This window comes from Mobula birostris, chromosome 22 (genome assembly GCF_030028105.1).
Source record: "Mobula birostris isolate sMobBir1 chromosome 22, sMobBir1.hap1, whole genome shotgun sequence".
Taxonomy (NCBI): Eukaryota; Metazoa; Chordata; class Chondrichthyes; order Myliobatiformes; family Myliobatidae; genus Mobula; species Mobula birostris.
The window spans coordinates 21991903-22010367 of record NC_092391.1 but is presented as its reverse complement, the minus strand read 5'-3'; the positions used below and the strand labels follow the sequence as shown (position 1 = coordinate 22010367).

The window sequence follows — 18465 nt, the reverse complement described above, 5'->3', positions numbered from 1 at the left end:
GGTGACCTCGGTGAGGTGGGGCCATGGGACGTGCACGCTGTCACAGAGGAAGGGTTTGAAGAGACACCAGAGGAGTTGCCCGAAGCTAGGAGCGGAGATTCGAGAGAGCGGGTCCAATCGTTTTTGAGGGATGAAGGAAGAGAGTGGTCAGATCTGGAGAATGTAATTAGTTCTCATTCCCCACGGAAGAGGGAGGACTCTGAGTTGGCCTCAGCCATTAACTCTTTGGTGAACAGGGCAGTGGGTCTGTGACAGAAGTTAAGAATTTTCTCATTGAGGACCCCCATCCCTGACGGGGAAGAGGATTACGAGTCCTGGGTAGAACATACCTCTCAGTTGCTAGGTGAGTGGCAGTGCTCTGAGGAGGAGAAGCGGTAAAGACTGGGGGGACAGTTTGAGAGGGGCGGCAGCTGAGGTGGTAAAAGGGGTGAGAGTTAACCAGCCCCTGGCTTCTTGGAAGGAGTGTCTAGTTGCCCTAGAGGAGGTGTTTGGGCTGACGGGAAGCCTGGTGGAGCTTTTAGGGGGGGATTCAGAATCTGCGTCAGGAGAAAGGGGAAAAGCTTTCTGAGTATCTTCTCTGACTACAGCGTAGGCTAAATTGCTTGAGGCGCCGGGGGGTCATTTTGGGGAATGAGGTGGATCGGATAAGGATCAACCAGGTCATCAGGGGCGCGCAGCGACATGATGCAATCGCTACGAACCTCCGGCAGTCCTGGAGAGTGCATCCTCCCCCCATCCCCCCCAGGTCTTTTGTTCAGTTGCTCAGAGAGGTCACGGAAGAGGAACTGGAAGCAGAAGAAGGCTCCGTTAACAAGGTACAGTCCTCAGTAGCAGCTCCTTGTGGTGAAATGACCGGGGCCAGCTCCACACAGGAGACACAAAAGGTCGCAGCAGGTGGGGTCCCTCCGTGGGAGGGGACTAGCGGAGAAGGCCCCACCCTGAAGGGACGGAAGGCACTGAGGCCAGGCGGAGGCTGGAGTCCTGCGAGGTGAGGCGTGTGCTATAACTGTGGGGAAGAGGGGCACTTCAGGCGGGAATGCGAATGGCAGGGAGCCCCTCAGAGGGAGAGCCCCCAGGTGTCCCGGGGGGGGGGGGGTTGGGAAACTTAGAAGAGACTCAGTGAGGGAATGGACTGGAGCCTCTGGGAAAATACATTCCCAACAATGTGCCGCGGGACCATCGAAGGGAAGAGATCCTATCCCAGAAGGATTGGTGGGGCCCCGATCCAGCGTGTCGATACGGATCGAGGGGATAGATACGAAAGCCATACTCGACACTGTGTTGCAGGTCACATTACTATACTGGTCGTTCTACGATCAGTATCTGGCGCATTTACCCCCGACACCTTGCAGTGCACTGGAAATTTGGGATATTAGTGATGGTGATTACCTGTATGATGGCTATTTGTCTGTGAAATTGGAGTTCCTGGAAGCTGACGTGGGGGTGTCTGAGGCTCATGAAGCCCTGGTACTGGTTTGCCCAGACCCCGGTGAGACTGGGTGTGTGTCAATTGTGGTGGGGACCAACACCCCTATTGTGCGGAGACTCCTGGGAGCCTGCAAGGAGAAGGTGGGTGAAGACTTTTCGGAGACAGTGTCAGTGCACCCAGTGTTCCGAGCTGCTTTTGTGGAAGCGTGGGGTCACCCTGGGCTGGACGCGGCGTGTGAACGAGGCACTGTGTGGTGTACCCAGTCGAAGCCCAGGGTGGTACGGCCGGGTGAAACAGCGAGAGCAATGGGGATCCCTAGATTCCTGGGAGTGCTTGAGGATGAAGCCCTTCTAGTGAAGATCGCGAGGGGCAGTCGAGATTCCCTGCTGGGGTGCTGGTGAGACCCGAGTTGCAGAAGCCCTCGGTGGTACAGGCACACAGGCTAGTGGTGATCGTCAGGAACAGTACGGCACGGGAGGTCACCTTTAAGTGAGGGATGCCTCTGGCGCATTTGTTCACGGTGACAGTGATGCACAGTTGGGGGAGAGCTGTCAGGAAAATGGCCCAAGTTGACTGATGCAACACACATCAAAGTTGCTGGTGAATGCAGCAGGCCAGGCCGCATCTCTAGAAAGAGGTACAGTCGACATTTCAGGCCGAGACCCTTCGTGACGAATAGTCTCGGCCTGAAATGTCAACTGTACCTCTTTCTAGAGATGCTGCCTGGCCTGCTGCGTTCACCAGCAACTTTGATGTGTGTTGCTTGAATTTCCAGCATCTGCAGAATTCCTGTTGTTCAAGTTGACTGATGAAGCTTTTAACTTTGGGGCATCACCTGTGCCAGAGGGTTGGAAGCGAAGGCTGGTGGAGAAGATGTTGGCGATGACAGATGTTTTTTTCCTTGACGAGTTTGTTGTGGGTTGTTCCAGGAGCACTCGCCACACCATATGGGTGACTGAGGATACTCCGTTTAGGGAACGATCACGGCGCCTGGCCCCTGCAGATGTGGAAGACGTGCAACAGCATTTGTGTAAGTTGAAGGAGGCTGGGATCATCACGGAGTCCCGAAGCCCTTATGCGTCTCCTATCGTAGTGGCCCGGAAGAAGAATGGGAAGGTCTCTTATGTGTGTGGACTATAGAACACTGAACAGGCACATGGTCCCGGATCAGTACATAGTCCCCCAGGTTAAAGACGCGCTGGCCTGTCTGAGTGGGGCAACGTAGTTTAGTGTGTTGGATTTGAGGAGTGGGTATTACCAGATCCCGATGATTGAGGCCGATAAAGAGAAGACAGCCTTCATTTGCCCTTTGGAATTTTACCAGTTTGAAAGGATGCCCCAGGGAATATCGGGGGGCCCTGCCACCTTCCAGAGGGTCATGGAGAAGACAGTGGAGGATATGAACCTGCTCGAAGCACTAGTATATTTGGATGACCTCATAGTATTCACACTGGAAGAACACGAAGCGAGACTAATGAAGGTGCTCAACCGGCTGAAGCAGGAAGGGTTAAAACTTTCCCTGGACAAGTGCCAGTTCTGCCAGACATCTGTTAGCCAAGTTGGACACATTGTCTCGCGGAATGGAGTAGCTACAGACCTGGCTAAGATCAAAGCAGTGACCACCTGGCCGAGGCCCCAGACCGTGAGTGCTCTGCGCTCGTTCCTGGGGTTCTGTGGGTACTATCGGAGATTCGTGAAGGGCTACGCCAAGGTGAGTCATCCCTTGAACCAGCTTCTGCGTGGCTACCCTCCCCTGGGACAGAGGGGGAAATGGAGGAAAGGACGGGAGGTGGGAGCATATTTGAACCCATCAGAGCCCTTCGGACAGAAATGGGATGACAAATGTGAAGCGGCTTTCCAGTCACTGAAGGAGATGCCGACTCAGGCGCCGGTACTGGCTTTTGCAGACCTCCGATTGCCCTATGTGCTACACACTGACACCAGTCATGAGGGGTTAGGGGCCATTTTATATCAGGATCAGGAGCTGGCCTGAGGCCTGTAGTATTTGTCAGCCGGAGTTTGTTGCCTTCGGAGAGGAACTATCCCACTCACAAGTTGCAGTCCCTGGCGTTGAAATGGGCGGTGGTGGATAAGCTGAGTGACTATCTCTACGGGGCCAAGTTTGAGGTGAGGACAGACAACAATCTGTTCACCTACATCTTGACCTCGGCGAAACTAGATGCCACAGGCCATTGGTGGCTGGCAGCTTTGTCTGTATATGATTTCAGCCTGAAGTACCGGCCGGGGAGCTGGAATGTCGACGTGGATGCTCTGTCCCGACGGGCGGATGAGGAGCTGGGGAAGGACGAGGATTGGAAGAGTGCTCCTGCATCCGGGGTGAAGGCAATGTGCCAGTTTGCTATCACCGTGCAGGCTGAGGAGAAGGAGAGGTCAGATCGAGCAGTGGACTCATTGGGGGCATCCAATGACACTCTGCCCCTAGTGTACTGTGACATGACTGCTCTGAAGACCACTCAGCTGCCAGGGTTAAGCTCTGGGGAAGTGGCCGCTGCTCAGCGAGATGACCTGGACATTGGCCCTGTCTGGCATTCCATGGCAGAGGGGAATGTGACACGGGCAGAGAAGGCTAAGCACAGTTCAGTGTCCCTGTTACTAAGGGAATGGCGTTGGTTGAGGTTGAAGAACCAAATGTTATACCAGGTAATGTCACCCACGGACCGACCTCGGTGTTGGCAGCTGGTCCTGCCGGAGAAGTATCAGAAGGTTGTCTTGAAGTCCCTCCACGATGACTCTGGACATTTGGGGGTGGAAAAGACCTATGGATTGCTCAAGGATCAGTTTTACTGGCCCCGAATGAGGACGGAGGTTGAAGAGTACTGCAAGTCCTGCATTTGTTGCATACAGCGGAAGATGCTGCCCAGGCAGGCTGCCCCTTTGTCCCACATGCAGAGTGCGGGGCCTTTGGACCTGGTGTGTATGGATTTCCTGGCCATAGAACCCGATGCCAGCAACACGGCGATGTCTTGGTCATCACGGACCACTGCACCAGGTATGCTCAAGCTTTTCCTACCAAGGATCGGAGGGCGACTACAGTGGCGAAAGTGGTATGGGAGAAGTATTTTGTGCAGTATGGTCTGCCTCGGCGGATACATAGTGACCAGGGACGGGACTTCGAGAGTAAGCTCATCTGTGAATTACTGGGCACGCTGGGGGTTGAGAAATCGAGGACCACACCCTATCATTCACAGGGCAATCCCCAACCGGAAAGGTTCATCGGGACGCTGCTAGACACGCTCAGGACTCTGGAAATCAGCAAAAAGAATCGATGGAGTTGGCATCTGGTTCACTGTTACAACTGTACACGCAATGAAGCCATTGGTTACTCACCCTATTATCTGATGTTTGGGCGCGAGGCAAGGTTGCCCACTGACCTTTGTTTCGGGACTGATGTGGGTGAGCTGTCGCTGAAGCCTTACTTGAAGTATGTGTCTGATATGAGGAAAGAACTGAAAAGAGCTTACAAGTTGGCTGGGGAGGCTGCCACCCGGCAGAATCAGGAGGTATGGCCAGAAAGTAAAGTTCTCTCAACTCCTACCGGGAAACCGAGTCCTCATCAGGAATCTGGGAAACACAAGCTGGCTGATTGCTGGGCAGCCACACCCTATGTGGCGGAGAGTCAGATATCAAACCTACCGGTTTTCCGGGTACGGCCCGAGAATGGAAAGGGGCCTGTCAAGATTCTCCACTGGAATCACCTGTTGCCCCTGGGGCAAGATGTGCAGGTAGAGTGGGAGCAGCTGCACCCAATACCAGGACTCTGCGTCCCCGCAGGGTGGAAGACGTGCCTACCCCGGGAGAGACTAGCCCCAGCCCAGCCCCTGTGAGGGATAATGATTCGGAGGATGACGACTGGGGTGGTTAGTACATTCTGCCGTTCACTGATGCTCCCGTGATGGAGGAAGAGACTCCTGGCTTTTCCCCCACTGGGTTAGAAGGGGCTAGTGAGGGGCAGTCCGTGATGCCGCAGGGCGCCGAAGGAGAGGATGTAGGGCCTGAACCAGAGATAGACGGTTCCGAGGTGCAGAGGGGCTTGGGTGGCCGCTCGGGGGAGGGTTCGCCTCGTAGTTTCAAAGAGTCCCCTGTAATGTCCGAAGGGGAAGAGTTAGACGAGGGGGTACACAGGTCTCAGAGAAGTCGGAAACCCCCAGAGATGTTGGCCTATGTAGCGCCCGGGGAACAAGGCGAGATCTCTACTGTTTTGGGGAGTCAGGTCACTGCTTTCTGCACGTGGATTGGGCTGTGTGTTCTGCAGGAAGGGATGGCGAATTATCTGAATGTCACGAGGGCATGACATTTCGGTGGGGGGAGAATGTAGGGTACTCAGTAATACTAGATGGGCTGTTAACTGTTAATTGCTTATTACCAAAATGGCTTCTCGTACTGTTAACTGCTGAGCAAGGGGTTCTCTGTAACAGCAATGTCTGGGTTATACGTACTATGTGATAATGGAAATTGTATTCATTTGCTAGCCAATGGAAGTCAGGTTATGTTACCTTGTATATGTGTGCTGAGCTGAGGATCACGGGCTTTTTCGGGAGGTGTGCGGAGAGGACGGACGTGTGGGGAACGGACAGTGGTTCCAGGGCGGCAGATACCGGACTTCGGGGGTTCAGATGGTGGCTGGAGTCTCGGAAGGACGTTGTGGATGGAATCGAAGGCGTGAGCTCCAATTTATTAAAATCTTATGTGCACAAGACTGATCAGTTACTTACGTGGCGCCTTTTCTTTTACAAACCCCATTTCCAGAAAAGTTGGGATATTTTCCAAAATGCAATAAAAACAAAAACCTGTGATATGTTAATTCACGTGAACCTTTATTTAACTGACAAAAGTACAAAGAAAAGATTTTCAGTAGTTTTACTGACCAACTTAATTGTATTTTGTAAATATACACAAATTTAGAATCTGATGGCTGCAACACACTCAGCAAAAGTTGGGACAGAGTTAAAACAAGATTGAAAAGTGCACAGAAGATTCAAGTAACACCGGTTTGGAAGACTCCACATTAAGCAGGCTAATTGGTAGCAAGTGAGGTATCATGATTGGGTATAAAAGTAGCGTCCATCAAAGGCTCAGTCTTTGCAAGCAAGGATGGGTTGTGGCTCACCCCTTTGCGCCAAAATTCGTGACAGAATTGTTAGTCAGTTCAAAAGGAACATTTCTCAACGCAAGATTTCAGAGAATTTAGGTCTTTCAACATCTACAGTACATAATATTGTGAAAAGATTCAGAGAATTCAGAGACATCTCAGTGCGTAAAGGACAAGGTCAGAAACCACTGTTGAATGCGCGTGATCTTCGAGCCCTCAGGTGGCACTGTCTAAGAAACCGTCATGCTACTGTGACAATTATAGCCACCTGGGCTCAGGAGTACTTTGGAAAACCATTGTCACTCAACGCAGTCTGTCGCTGCGTCCAGAAATGCAACTTGAAACTGTATTACGCAAGGAGGAAGCCATACATCAACTCTACGCAGAAACACCGGCGAGTTCTCTAGGCCCGAGCTCATCTCAGATGGACCAAAAGACTGTGGAACCGTGTGCTGGGGTCAGATGAGTCCACATTTCAGCTAGTTTTTGGAAAATACAGGCGTCGAGTTCTCCCTGCCAAAGATGAAAACGACCATCCAGATTGTTATCAGGGAAAGGTGCAAAAGCCAGCATCTGTGATGGTATGGGGGTGCATCAGTGCCCACGGTATGGGTGAGTTGCATGTATGTGAAGATACCATCGACTCTGAGGCGTATATTAGGATTTTAGAGAGACATATGTTGCCATCAAGGCAACGTCTCTCCCCGGGACGCCCATGCTTATTTCAGCAGGACAATGCCAGACCACATTCTGCATGGGCTACAACAGCGTGGCTTTGTAGACACAGAGTGCATGTGCTTGACTGGCCTGCTGCCAGTCCAGATCTATCTCCTATTGAAAATGTATGGTGCATCATGAAGAGGAGAATCAGACAACGGAGACCACGGACTGTTGAGCAGCTGAAGTCTTATATCAAGCAAGAATGGACAAAATTTCCAATTGCAAATCTACTACAATTAGTATCCTCAGTTCCAAAACGATTAAAAAGTGTTATTAAAAGGAAAGGTGATGTAACACAATGGTAAACATGCCTCTGTCCCAACTTTTGTTGAGTGTGTTGCAGCCATCAAATTCTAAATTTATGTATGTTTACAAAATACAATCAAGTTGGTCAGTAAGACTATTGAAAACCTTTTCTTTGTACTTTTGTCAGTTAAATAAAGGTTCACGTGAATTAACATATCACAGATTTTTGTTTTTATTGTATTTTGGAAAATATCCCAACTTTTCTGGAAATGGGGTTTGCAGTTGTTGCTACTAACCCCTCACCAAAATTTGCTATAAAGTATAATTCTTTACTCGCACTTGGTATATTGTTTGATATTTGTGTCGTGGCTGATCACTGGGAGCCTCACATCGTATCCACACCAAAGCATTTGCACTGTTTGGCGTGGTTGATGGCTATTCACCCTTGGCAACGGGAGTCAGTTGGGGCAAAGGCAGTTACACTTCTATACTCAGTGTTGAGAGGAAGATTTTTCCCTCCAACTGACAACCACATCTGCTCTTATCTAAAGCCAAGAGTACAAACAAGATATAGTTCCTTAAGCCAGAAGTAGTAGTGTGGATAAGCTCCCATTACCTATTAAATGTTCCCAATGCTGTGTGCCTCAAATAGCCTCTGACAACCAAGTCCATTTCCAGGTCTTCATGTGTGGCTCAGCTACTGAGTCCAGCAGGACAGTTTCTACTGACAGAAAAAGAGGCAAAGGCGGGAAACTAGTCGCTTCGGGTAGATGGGCTTGTCAGCCGTGATTGGCAACTCACCTCGGAGAAGGAAAACTCTGATCTCAAACCTCTGCTGCCTTGTGGCTATACCCACTCATGGGCAAGTCTTTGGGAGTAAACACTGAGGGAAAAATCTGGAGCTGGAGTGCCTAGGGCAGTCCCACATTGAGATAAGTGCTGACTGGCAACTCCTGCAAAACTACTGGTATCAAACTGTATCGATCTCTGCCATTCCTTTGGGTTTATCAGCTGTGTGGAGAGGGGGAGCTTGCTACATGGGCAACAGCTTGCTCTCCATATTGTACTGCCCTGGCTTGCAAATCCAGACAGTGAGGAAACAATAACCACGGTCGACCCTGACCAGCGGAGCCCTCAACATGGACAAGGTATTTAACTTTGAAAATCTCTTTTGTCTGCCAGATATGATACACTTGGGAGAATTTAACCTTGTACGTTTATGTCTGTCTAAACAAAACAAACCTTAGAACCCTCCTCACTCCATATTAAGCAGCAAAAAAAAAAGCAGGCTGCGTTTAACTCTTCAGGGAGTAAGTGATTGTCTTGGTTTTAAAAATAAGAAATGACAGTTCATTATATTTTAATTGTTTGATAAATTCATTGTTCTTAGAATTAAAAGAGTAATGAAATTTCATTGTACCTACAAAAAAAATCCCTGTAGTTTGCCATAAAACTTATTCCAATCCAATACAGCATCCATCATCAGGGACCCCTACCACCCAGGCCATGCTCTCTTCCTGCTGCTGCCATCAGGAAGAAGGCACAGGAGCCTCAGGACCCACACCAACAGGTTCAGGAACAATTATTACCCCTCAACCATCAGGGTCTTGAATCAAAGGGGATAGCTACACTCGCTCCATCATTGAAATGCCCCTGCAATCTATGAACTCACTTTCAAGGACTCTTCATCTCATGTTCTATATATATATAATTTATTAAATTTTTCTTTCTTTTTTTATTTGCCCAATTTATCATCTTTTGCACACCGGTTGAACGTCCAAATTAGTACGGTCTTTTATTGATCATTTACGGTTATCATTTGATGGATTCATTGAGTATACCCATAAAAAGAAAATGAATTTCAGAGTTGTATATGGTGACATATATGTACTTTAATATAAATTTACTTTGAACTTTGATGGAATACTGGCCTTTGTCTGGTAGTAGCACTAGTAAATTTACTTGGCTGTGACAAAATTAAATTGACTGGCACACGTGTATGTTCCATAACTAATAAGTTCCCAGTGCTCATAAACAACAGAAAATGCTTAAGAATAAATCTTAATCAAGACTCCATTAACAGTCAGCACTTCAAAATAAACAGGGATGTGCAATGTGCCGTTACAGTATTTGACAACAGTGAAAGCACATTGCTCATGTTACTGGAGTGAAAATCAGGGAATGGGTGGAGTAATTTTCAGGCTATCTGAAAAATTCATTGCAATAGACTTAAGACGGAATAGTTATGTTTTGAATAAATTATCACTTCAGTTCAGCCTCTAATCAGTGTCTGCATCCTGAAATATTATTTACAAACCATGCAATATGGTTGTGTTGCAACATAACTCCAGTTCAGTAAGAAAGGAGATCCTAAGCAGTTAACATGTTAATATTTTCTGGTTTAACATTTCTGAACAGTTAATTCAATCTCCTGTCCCATGATCCTCTCATATCCCCTTTGCCAATCACCTGTCCAGCTCTTAGCTCCATCCCTCCCCTTCCTGTCTTCTCCTATCATTTTGGATCTCCTCCTCCACCTCCCACTTTCAAATCTCTTACTAACTCTTCCTTCAGTTAGTCCTGACGAAGGGTCTCGGCCTGAAACGTCGACTGTACCTCTTCCAAGAGATGCTGCCTGGCCTGCTGCGTTCACCAGCAACTTTGATGTGTGTTGCTATAATTAAATGTCTGCAGTTTACAATAAAAATATTACATTATTACAGACATTGTAACATCTGTATACATTGAAGGGGACAGTAAAGCAGAAGATTTTAAAACATAAAACCTTGTGATGTATAGACTAACATATAATGGTCTCACATGTCACAACATTATGATACTAATTTCTAATACTATTTTTTAAAATTTCTAATACTAGATACTAATTTCTGATCATTTTAAGTTGATTTCAGTTACATAACATCAAAAGGCCAACTGAAGTTTGAACAGTCTCCATTCCTTTAATAAAAGTGGAGGCTCTCACTGACATGTGATAAAATAGTAACTATCTGCTTCTTCAACACCTCCTCTGGGTAGCTGTCATTCCTGCAGGTTAGTCTGTTATGCTTGACCTCAGCAGGCACCAATCCAACTCTCCCGAAACAAACATGTGCAAATGCCAAAAGGAACCATGGAAAACATTCCATCCGAATGCACAAACTGGAGATGATTCTTTAACTCCACCTGCCTATTCAACTACTCGTTTACATAATCATTGTGCACATCAACTTAATTACTTTTGCTTGATATTCCTCTACATTTTCCCTGAACAAAGGTATAACATAATCAAAAAAACTTCAATCAACTCATTATTTACAACAATTTAAGGAAGAATTCCCAATTTTTACTGTTCCATGGAATGGAAATCAAGCTTCTAGATTTACCTCCAAAACACTGATATGTTGAGAACTCCATTCATTGGAAAGAATTGTTCTTCTATATGAGCTAAGCAAATACTACTAAAATTAAAATAAAACTTTGATTAGATTATAGAGAAACATGTTAAACTTACAGAGTATAAACCTAACGCATGCAACTTGTACTCCTATTGGTAACACCAATAACAACTACGTTACCCCAATAACACTGTCATTGAGAACACAGACTCATGATCCACATTCTGCTTACCTCTCTGAATACGTATTTAGTCACCAAAGCATTAGATGTGTAGGATCAATGGAAAAGCTGGCCAAAGACTCTCTTCTCTGGGTTTTGCCATAGGGATGGTAACATAATGCAACAGCTGAGGAGCGCTTGGCAAGTTATTGCAATTAATTTCTATTAATTGATAGACAACAGACTCAGGTGCTAAGTGTGGAAAGTTCATGGAGCATTTAAGGAATAATAGGTCAGAGTTAAAGTCAGAATCAGAATCAGAAGAGTTGAAACTTAGTCAGCTCCATCATGAGCACTATCTTCCTTAATGTCCAGGACGGCTTCAAGAAGCAATGCCACAAAAAGGTGGTGTCTATCATTAAAACAGCCGCCCCTCAAAATCACCCAGGACATGCCTTGTTCTCTTTGCTACCATCAGAAAGGGTGCACAAAAGTATGAAGGCACACATTCAACAATTCAGCAGCAGCTTCTTCACCTCTGTCATCCTATTTCTGAATGGACATTGAACCCATTAACGCTACGTCACTACGTCTTTTATTTCTATATTTGCACTACTCATTTAACTATTTTTCATATATATATAAACACATACACATACATATACATACATACACACACACACTTTCTGCAATACAGTTTTTTTCTCTATAATTATGTATTGCATTGTACAGATGCCACAAGGTCAACAAATTTAGCGGTATGTGCCAGTGATATTGAACCAGATTCTGATTCTGAATAGATATTTGGTCACCAAAGCATTCAATGTGTAGGATCATTGGAAATGCTGACCAAAGGTAATCTTCTCCTGCTTTTGCCAAAGGGATGGAAACATAATGCAACAGTTGGGAAGTGGCTGGCAAGTTATTGCAATTAATTTCTATTAATTAAGATGGCGCTAAACGGCAACTCCTCTGCTTGCATCTTCGGAAACAGCCCTACTTCCATCTTTAATATCTTTATTTTTCCCTTTCGGGGTTCTTTTGAAGACTCTGGCCTGGAGTTACACGCAGACTTCGGTTCTCTGCGGGAATGGGACCCATTCTCGGGGTTTCAGGATCGGCTATTGTCGTTCGGCACGCCAAGGGTTCGGCCTGAGAGTCCGGCTCGTATTTGGAAGCCTAAGATCTCAGGGTGCTGGAGACAGGCGGATCGAGGGTAGGTGTCATGGCAAGGGTCTCGTGTGTCGTCGGGGAGGCCGGAAAATCTTTCGCTGTGGGCCTGAAGACCCGAGATCTTTGCAATCTTCAGGTACAGAGCTTGTAAAAAGCAACAAAACTGACTTTTTAACATCGTAAACCAGCAGATTGTTATTTCTCCTGCTCATTGTGAAAATGGGGGACACCTCCCTCTCTCTTATTAGGGAAAGAGAGAGAACCAGTGGTTTGTTGATGCCGGATGAAATGCGATAGTCTTTGGGGTAACTGCAAGTCTGCGTCTTTGTTATCGCCTAGCTCACGTTTGTGTTCAGTAGCAGCCGTGCTTTTTTTTTGCTGCAGGGGAGGGGAGATTGTTGCCTTGCTGCTGCTTACGCAGGGAGGGGACAGTGGGGGGGGACTTTGGGGTTCTCACGTTTAACTGTCACTCATTCTTTGGGGCACTTCTCTGTTTTCATGGATGTTTGCGAAGAAAAAGCATTTCAGGATGTAAATTCTATACATTTCTCTGACATTAAATTGGACTTTTGAACCTTTGAAACTTTAATTGGTAGACAATAGATTCAGACATGAAATGTGGAAAATTGATGGAGCACAAAGGAATTATTGTCGCTGTTCCTTTCCGCACCTTGTGGTGTACCGAGTGGCAAGCTTGCTGTTTCTTTAGCATTTGTCTGTCTTTATGAGGCTGAATTGCTAGCTCGACGCTCAACCCAGCACGGATGGAAGGTGTGCAAGGAGCCGGATTCCAACTCTGGACCACTCGCTTTGAAGCCTGGTGCGGATGCCACTACACCACTAGCCAGCCTTAAGAAATTATGGGTCTAAGTTACACTCATGTACATTAGCTGCTTACATTGTACCAAATTATTAATGTTCTGTAGCCCACACCAGAGATGAACAAATCAATGTTAATTGCTTCCTATGTAATCATCAGGAAACTGACCATCAGATGAACTTATTATGATCAGTGAGAGATTATTACTGTCAAACACAGGAAGGCAAAAAGTAAAAGCTGATCTCTGTAACAATGTATGAGTAAATTAAACAAATGCATCAGTAAATCAAATAAATGCCAACACAGGTTAACAGATACAAGAATTAAACCAAAAACGTAACGCAGCTTCTACCTGTCATTTAGTTCCTGGGCAATGGAAAGATGTTTAAGGTGGTAGTCAATAGCTTTCTCGTAATCTTCCAACAGAGTATATGTGTTACCCAGGCTGTAACAAGCTTGAGCTTCCACAGCCTGGTCCTTTAGCTGCCTCGAAATATGAAGAGTTTTCCTGTGGAAATAAAAGCACAAAATCCCTTGACAAACTTGATCAAAGTGATTCCTTATAAGGATATGCACTAAAATCAGAAAGCAAGCATTATTGAAAGAGTTTTTTTTAAAAAATCTGATACCCTAACAGGATCACAAAAATGTTTACAACTCTCCAGATGTTACTTTATTAGACTTCTATTGATCTTTAGTGGAAGGAAAAAAATGTAGTAACCCACCTTCTGAATCAGAAAGGACGCTGTGCCCTGTTCTCTGCCACTACATCCGAAGGCAGATAACTTGGCCACGATCACAATTTTGCTCGGTGCAGTTTGCTGTGGCTAAACTACTTGATGAGCTTCACAGCATTGGTTAATTTTATATGGTTGTACAGTGCTCTGGAGCAGGCTTTTGCCTGATAATTTATAACTGCTTTCCAGGTACGTTTACTCTGTCTCTTCACAGCTGAATTTTTAAAGCTATCACATATGCAGAATCAGCAAGCTTGGCTAACTAATGGCATGTTATCCAGCATAAGCAGTTCCGACTCCCACAGGAAGATTTCTGCAAGTTTGAAATAAATTGATTTCTATAATGTGCAATAAAGAACAAGAGGCAAGAAGTGGCTAGGAGTGGGGCATGTGCACAGGGGAAGAGAAAGGAGGGGAGGAAAGGAGAGTAAATGAGCCCTCATACACGTCACTGGCTGGCTTGTATTTTGGATACGATTTAAGCCTTTCACTAACCATGACAAACCTCTGTGACAGTTCAAACACCTCTTAAAATAAATGACAGTTCAGCAGGGTATTGATAGATTGCTGCAGTATCATCATATGACATTAAATAGATACTGTCTGTCCGTCCTTGCAAGTGAGTATAAAGGAACCCTTGCTACAAATCTGAAATGGATCAAGGGAGCTCCCCCTACTTTTCTAGCCAGTGAAGTTAAGAGACTTGGAGGGAGAATATCGTATGTCAGAGCCTAAAGAGACTGGGCGACATGGCAGGGCATAATGGTTTACAGGACAGGCGACCCGGGTTCAATTCTCGCCGCTGTCTGTAAGGAGTTTGTAGGTTCTCCCCGTGACCATGTGGGTTTCCTCCAGGTGCTCCAGCTTCCTCCCACAGTTCAAAGACGGTCCAATAGGTCATTGTAAATTGTCAAGTGATTAGGCTAGCATTGAATCATGAGATTGTTGGGTGGCGCAGGTCAAGGAGCCGGAAGGGCTTATTCCGCGATGTATCCGAATAAATAACAGGTAACAGCAGAGTACCAATTCTGAGGCAATGAAACCTGGGGTTACAAATTTATTCTGCCTCAGAAAAGACAATACAAATATTTTAAAGTATATAGAAATAAGTCTCGATACCATCAAGCTTAAGATCCTTTCCCTGTACAAGTATCCAGGAGCAGGGATTTCCCACCGAAAAGCAATTATTCAAAGCGTTTAGCTAAAGTTTGTGAGAATTTTTGAGTCTCCCTTACAGACATAACCTGTTTCTGATCAACCAGTGAATGACGGCAAAACACAAACACAAGAATTAAGTTCAACCGCTCTCTGCTGCAGATGGATGTTCTCACTTGCTATGAAAGGGCATCAATCATTCTGGTGCCCAAAAAGAGAAGGTATGTCATTGTCTGGTATGGTGGCGCCAATGCACAAGACTGAAAGATGCTGCAGACTCAGCCAGCTCCCTCCTTTAAAGGACATCGTCAAAAGGCGGTGCCTTAAGAAACTGGCATCCATCATCATCATGCCCTCTTCTCATTGCTACCATTAGGGAGGAGGTACAGGACTCAGAAAACACACACACAGCATTTTAGGAATACATATAGTACTTTTTTATTATTCTGTATGTATGTATATATAAAAATAAATAACCATTAAATTGAACTAGTGCAAAAAGAGGGAAAATACTGAGGTAGTGTTCATGGGTCCATTATCCCATTCAGAAATCTGAAGGCAGAGGGAAGAAGCTGTTCCTGAAATGATGAGTGTGTGTCTTCAGGCTCCCTCTTGACTGCAGCAATGAGAACAGGGCACGTCCTAGGGAGGCTAGTGCCCATGACGGTGTTGGCTGTGTTTACAAGCTTTCTGCAGCTTTTTCCCGACCCTGTGCAGTGGCCTCTCCATACCAGAGATGCTGATGCAATCAGTTAGAATGCTCTCTACAGTACATCTGTAGAAACTTGCAAGCGCCTTTGGTGGCATACCAATTCTCCTCAGGCTCCTCATGAAATATAGCCAATGTCATGCCTTCTTTGTAACTGCATCAATATGCTGGGCCCAGATAAATCCTCAGGCAGGTTGACATCCAGGAACTTGAACCTGGTCACCCCTTTCTACTGCTGATCCCCCGATGAGGACGGGTGTGTGTTCCCTCGACTTACCCTTCCTGAAGTCCACAATCTATTCTTTGGTCTTACTGATACTGAGCGCAAGGCTGTTGTTACAACACCACTCAACCAGCCGATTTACGCTATCTCAGTGCATGAACACTATTTTCCTCCCTTTTTGCACTATTTATTTTTAATTGCACCTTGTAAGTTATAGCAATTTTTATGCATTGCATGGTACAGCTGGCACAAAAGAACAAATTTCAGCCCCTATGTCAATAATAAACCTGATTCTGGTTCAAAAGCCAAATTACCTAACATCCCATCATCCACTTTTTCTGGGTGAATCAATCCTGAATGTGTTTTTTTCCTGTAGATTTACTGAAATTCAATTTTAAATAAAAATAAACAGTCAAGCACACTCACTCACTTTATTAAATCTGTTCCACAACCATATTACTCCTGGGAGCTCAAAACAATTCACTATTTGTATTGAATTTCCAATGGTTACAAATATAAGGCAGTTCTAACCAGATGGAACTGGTGTTGAACAGAGATAAAGTGTTGACATATCCATTCTTTATACCAGCACACAATGTTAAGGTAAGGTACCAATTTGCTCAGACCCCTCTCTCTAAGCATTTGCTAAAATAGACCTCCTATGTTACAACTCAAATACAGACATTATTCAGTGTTCGTAGATCAATTTCTTCACTTTTAACGTTTGCCTCTCATGGATGCAGCTGAAACAGCCAGGTCTTAATAAAACTTTTGTCTCATCTTCACACAGTATATCTCCAACTCATCTTTGACTCATCTGCATAGTTCCACCTCCATCTCCTGAGATATTGCACAAACACCCATTGACCATATTCCTCCCACCTCATCTCCTGTAAGAACTCCATCCCATTCTCCCAGTCCAACTGTTACTGTGGTATTTGCTCTGTCGAGACTTGCTGCACAGGTTCTGATGAAATAACTTTCTCCTGAATCATAACTTAACCTCTACCATAAAAACACAGAGACTTAATGGCAACTTATCTATTTCCTCATTGTCTGGTCAGCCCCTCTCCAAAACCAACAGTTCCCTGGTTCTTACCTTCTACTCTGCCAGCGCTTGCATTCAACTGATTACCCACATACTCCAATAAGATTCCACCATGCAACACATATTCTTCTGCCCCTTCAACATTTCATGGGATCAGTCCCTTCATAACTTCCTGGTCAATCCTTCTGTTCCACCAACCATTCCCACCCTTACAGCACTATCCCAGGCAACTGCAGGAGATGCAACACCTGTCCTTTCATCTCTTCTCTCGCTATCAACTAGGGACTCAGTCTGAGGGAGGCAGCGGTTTACACGCACTTTTCTAATCTAGGGTACCGCATTTGGTGTTCGCAACATATACCAGAAAAGAACAAACGTAGATTAGTGACGGCTCTCTGGAGAATCTGCATTCCTACAGCAGCAGGAGAGACCCTGAGCCTCTGATTGTCCAGCATTTTAATTCTCTATCTCACTGTCACTTTCAGCTGTCCATGGCTTCCTGCAGAGTTACAATGAGGCCCAACCCTGAAGAACAACATCTCATTTGTCTGGGCACATTGCAGACTTCAGGGTTTAACTCAAATTCTCCAGCTTTATTCTGTCTGCATCAGAATTGCATTAGTGTATCTATATCTTTCTGCTCTTTTCTCCTTGTTGTGCACATCGGCTTCCCTCTTGAATGCTTCTGTTATCTCATTCAACTGCTCCTTGGGGCATGTTCCATGCCGTTTCCATGCTCGAGCTAATGAAGTTGCTTTCAACTGATTAATTGATGATCATCACACATTACATCATCATATCCTTTCATAACGTTGACACTACTCAGGCAAAACTCAAGATTCATCTATCCTGCTTGGTAGTATCATCTCTATTTACTGTTCCTTAACAAAGTATATTTTCTTTAAATTTTATTTAATAAGCAAATTATTGGCTATGTCTGCTTTCACGATTATGCACACAGCACCAGAGTTCAAAATAAAGTAAACAGTGTAATTTTATGGTTGAAACAAAACCAAAAAGATCCTTTCTGTAAAGTTTCATAAATATATTAACTGCAAAGATCTGGACTTAAAGAGAGATGACAAGATTCTTACATATTTAGATCATGGAATCAGCTCCTTTGGCAGCAAATGAAAAATGAGTAGGAACAAGCCACATCTTAAGTTAGACCAGTGGGATTAGGATATGGGGATTCGGATGAGAATTGGGAACCAAAACCTGGAAGTAGAACTCCGCAGTCTTCGGATTTAAAGAGGTAGATTCCACCTCCACATTCTTGAGGGGGGTGGGAGAGTCCATATGTCCAGAAACTAAATACTCAAACTTAAAAGGAGCAGAAGATAATATGCCTCCAATATAAGCACCCTTTCATTTTTAGGGAAAGCATTAAAGTAATTTCCAGTAAATGAAGCTTGCACATACTGTAACTAATAACTTTCAGTGCCAGTCAAATGTTCCTTTGCAGACCACAATTTCAAGATATAATTTCAAGGCTAAGCTGCAATTTTTCCAGCACCTGTAGAATCTCTTGTGTGACTGA

General features: G+C 45.3%; 1 protein-coding gene across 5 annotated transcripts in view; it reads right to left on the bottom strand.

The window, feature by feature from the left end:
- Positions 1 to 18465, bottom strand: part of gpsm1b (G protein signaling modulator 1b) — a 279264-nt gene that overhangs the window by 104265 nt on the left and 156534 nt on the right. For all 5 annotated transcript variants that reach the window (XM_072240285.1, XM_072240286.1, XM_072240289.1 and 2 more), the window contains one exon: positions 13406 to 13561. In XM_072240285.1, the coding sequence (XP_072096386.1) occupies positions 13406 to 13561 (156 nt within the window). The remainder of the gene's footprint in view (positions 1 to 13405; positions 13562 to 18465) is intronic.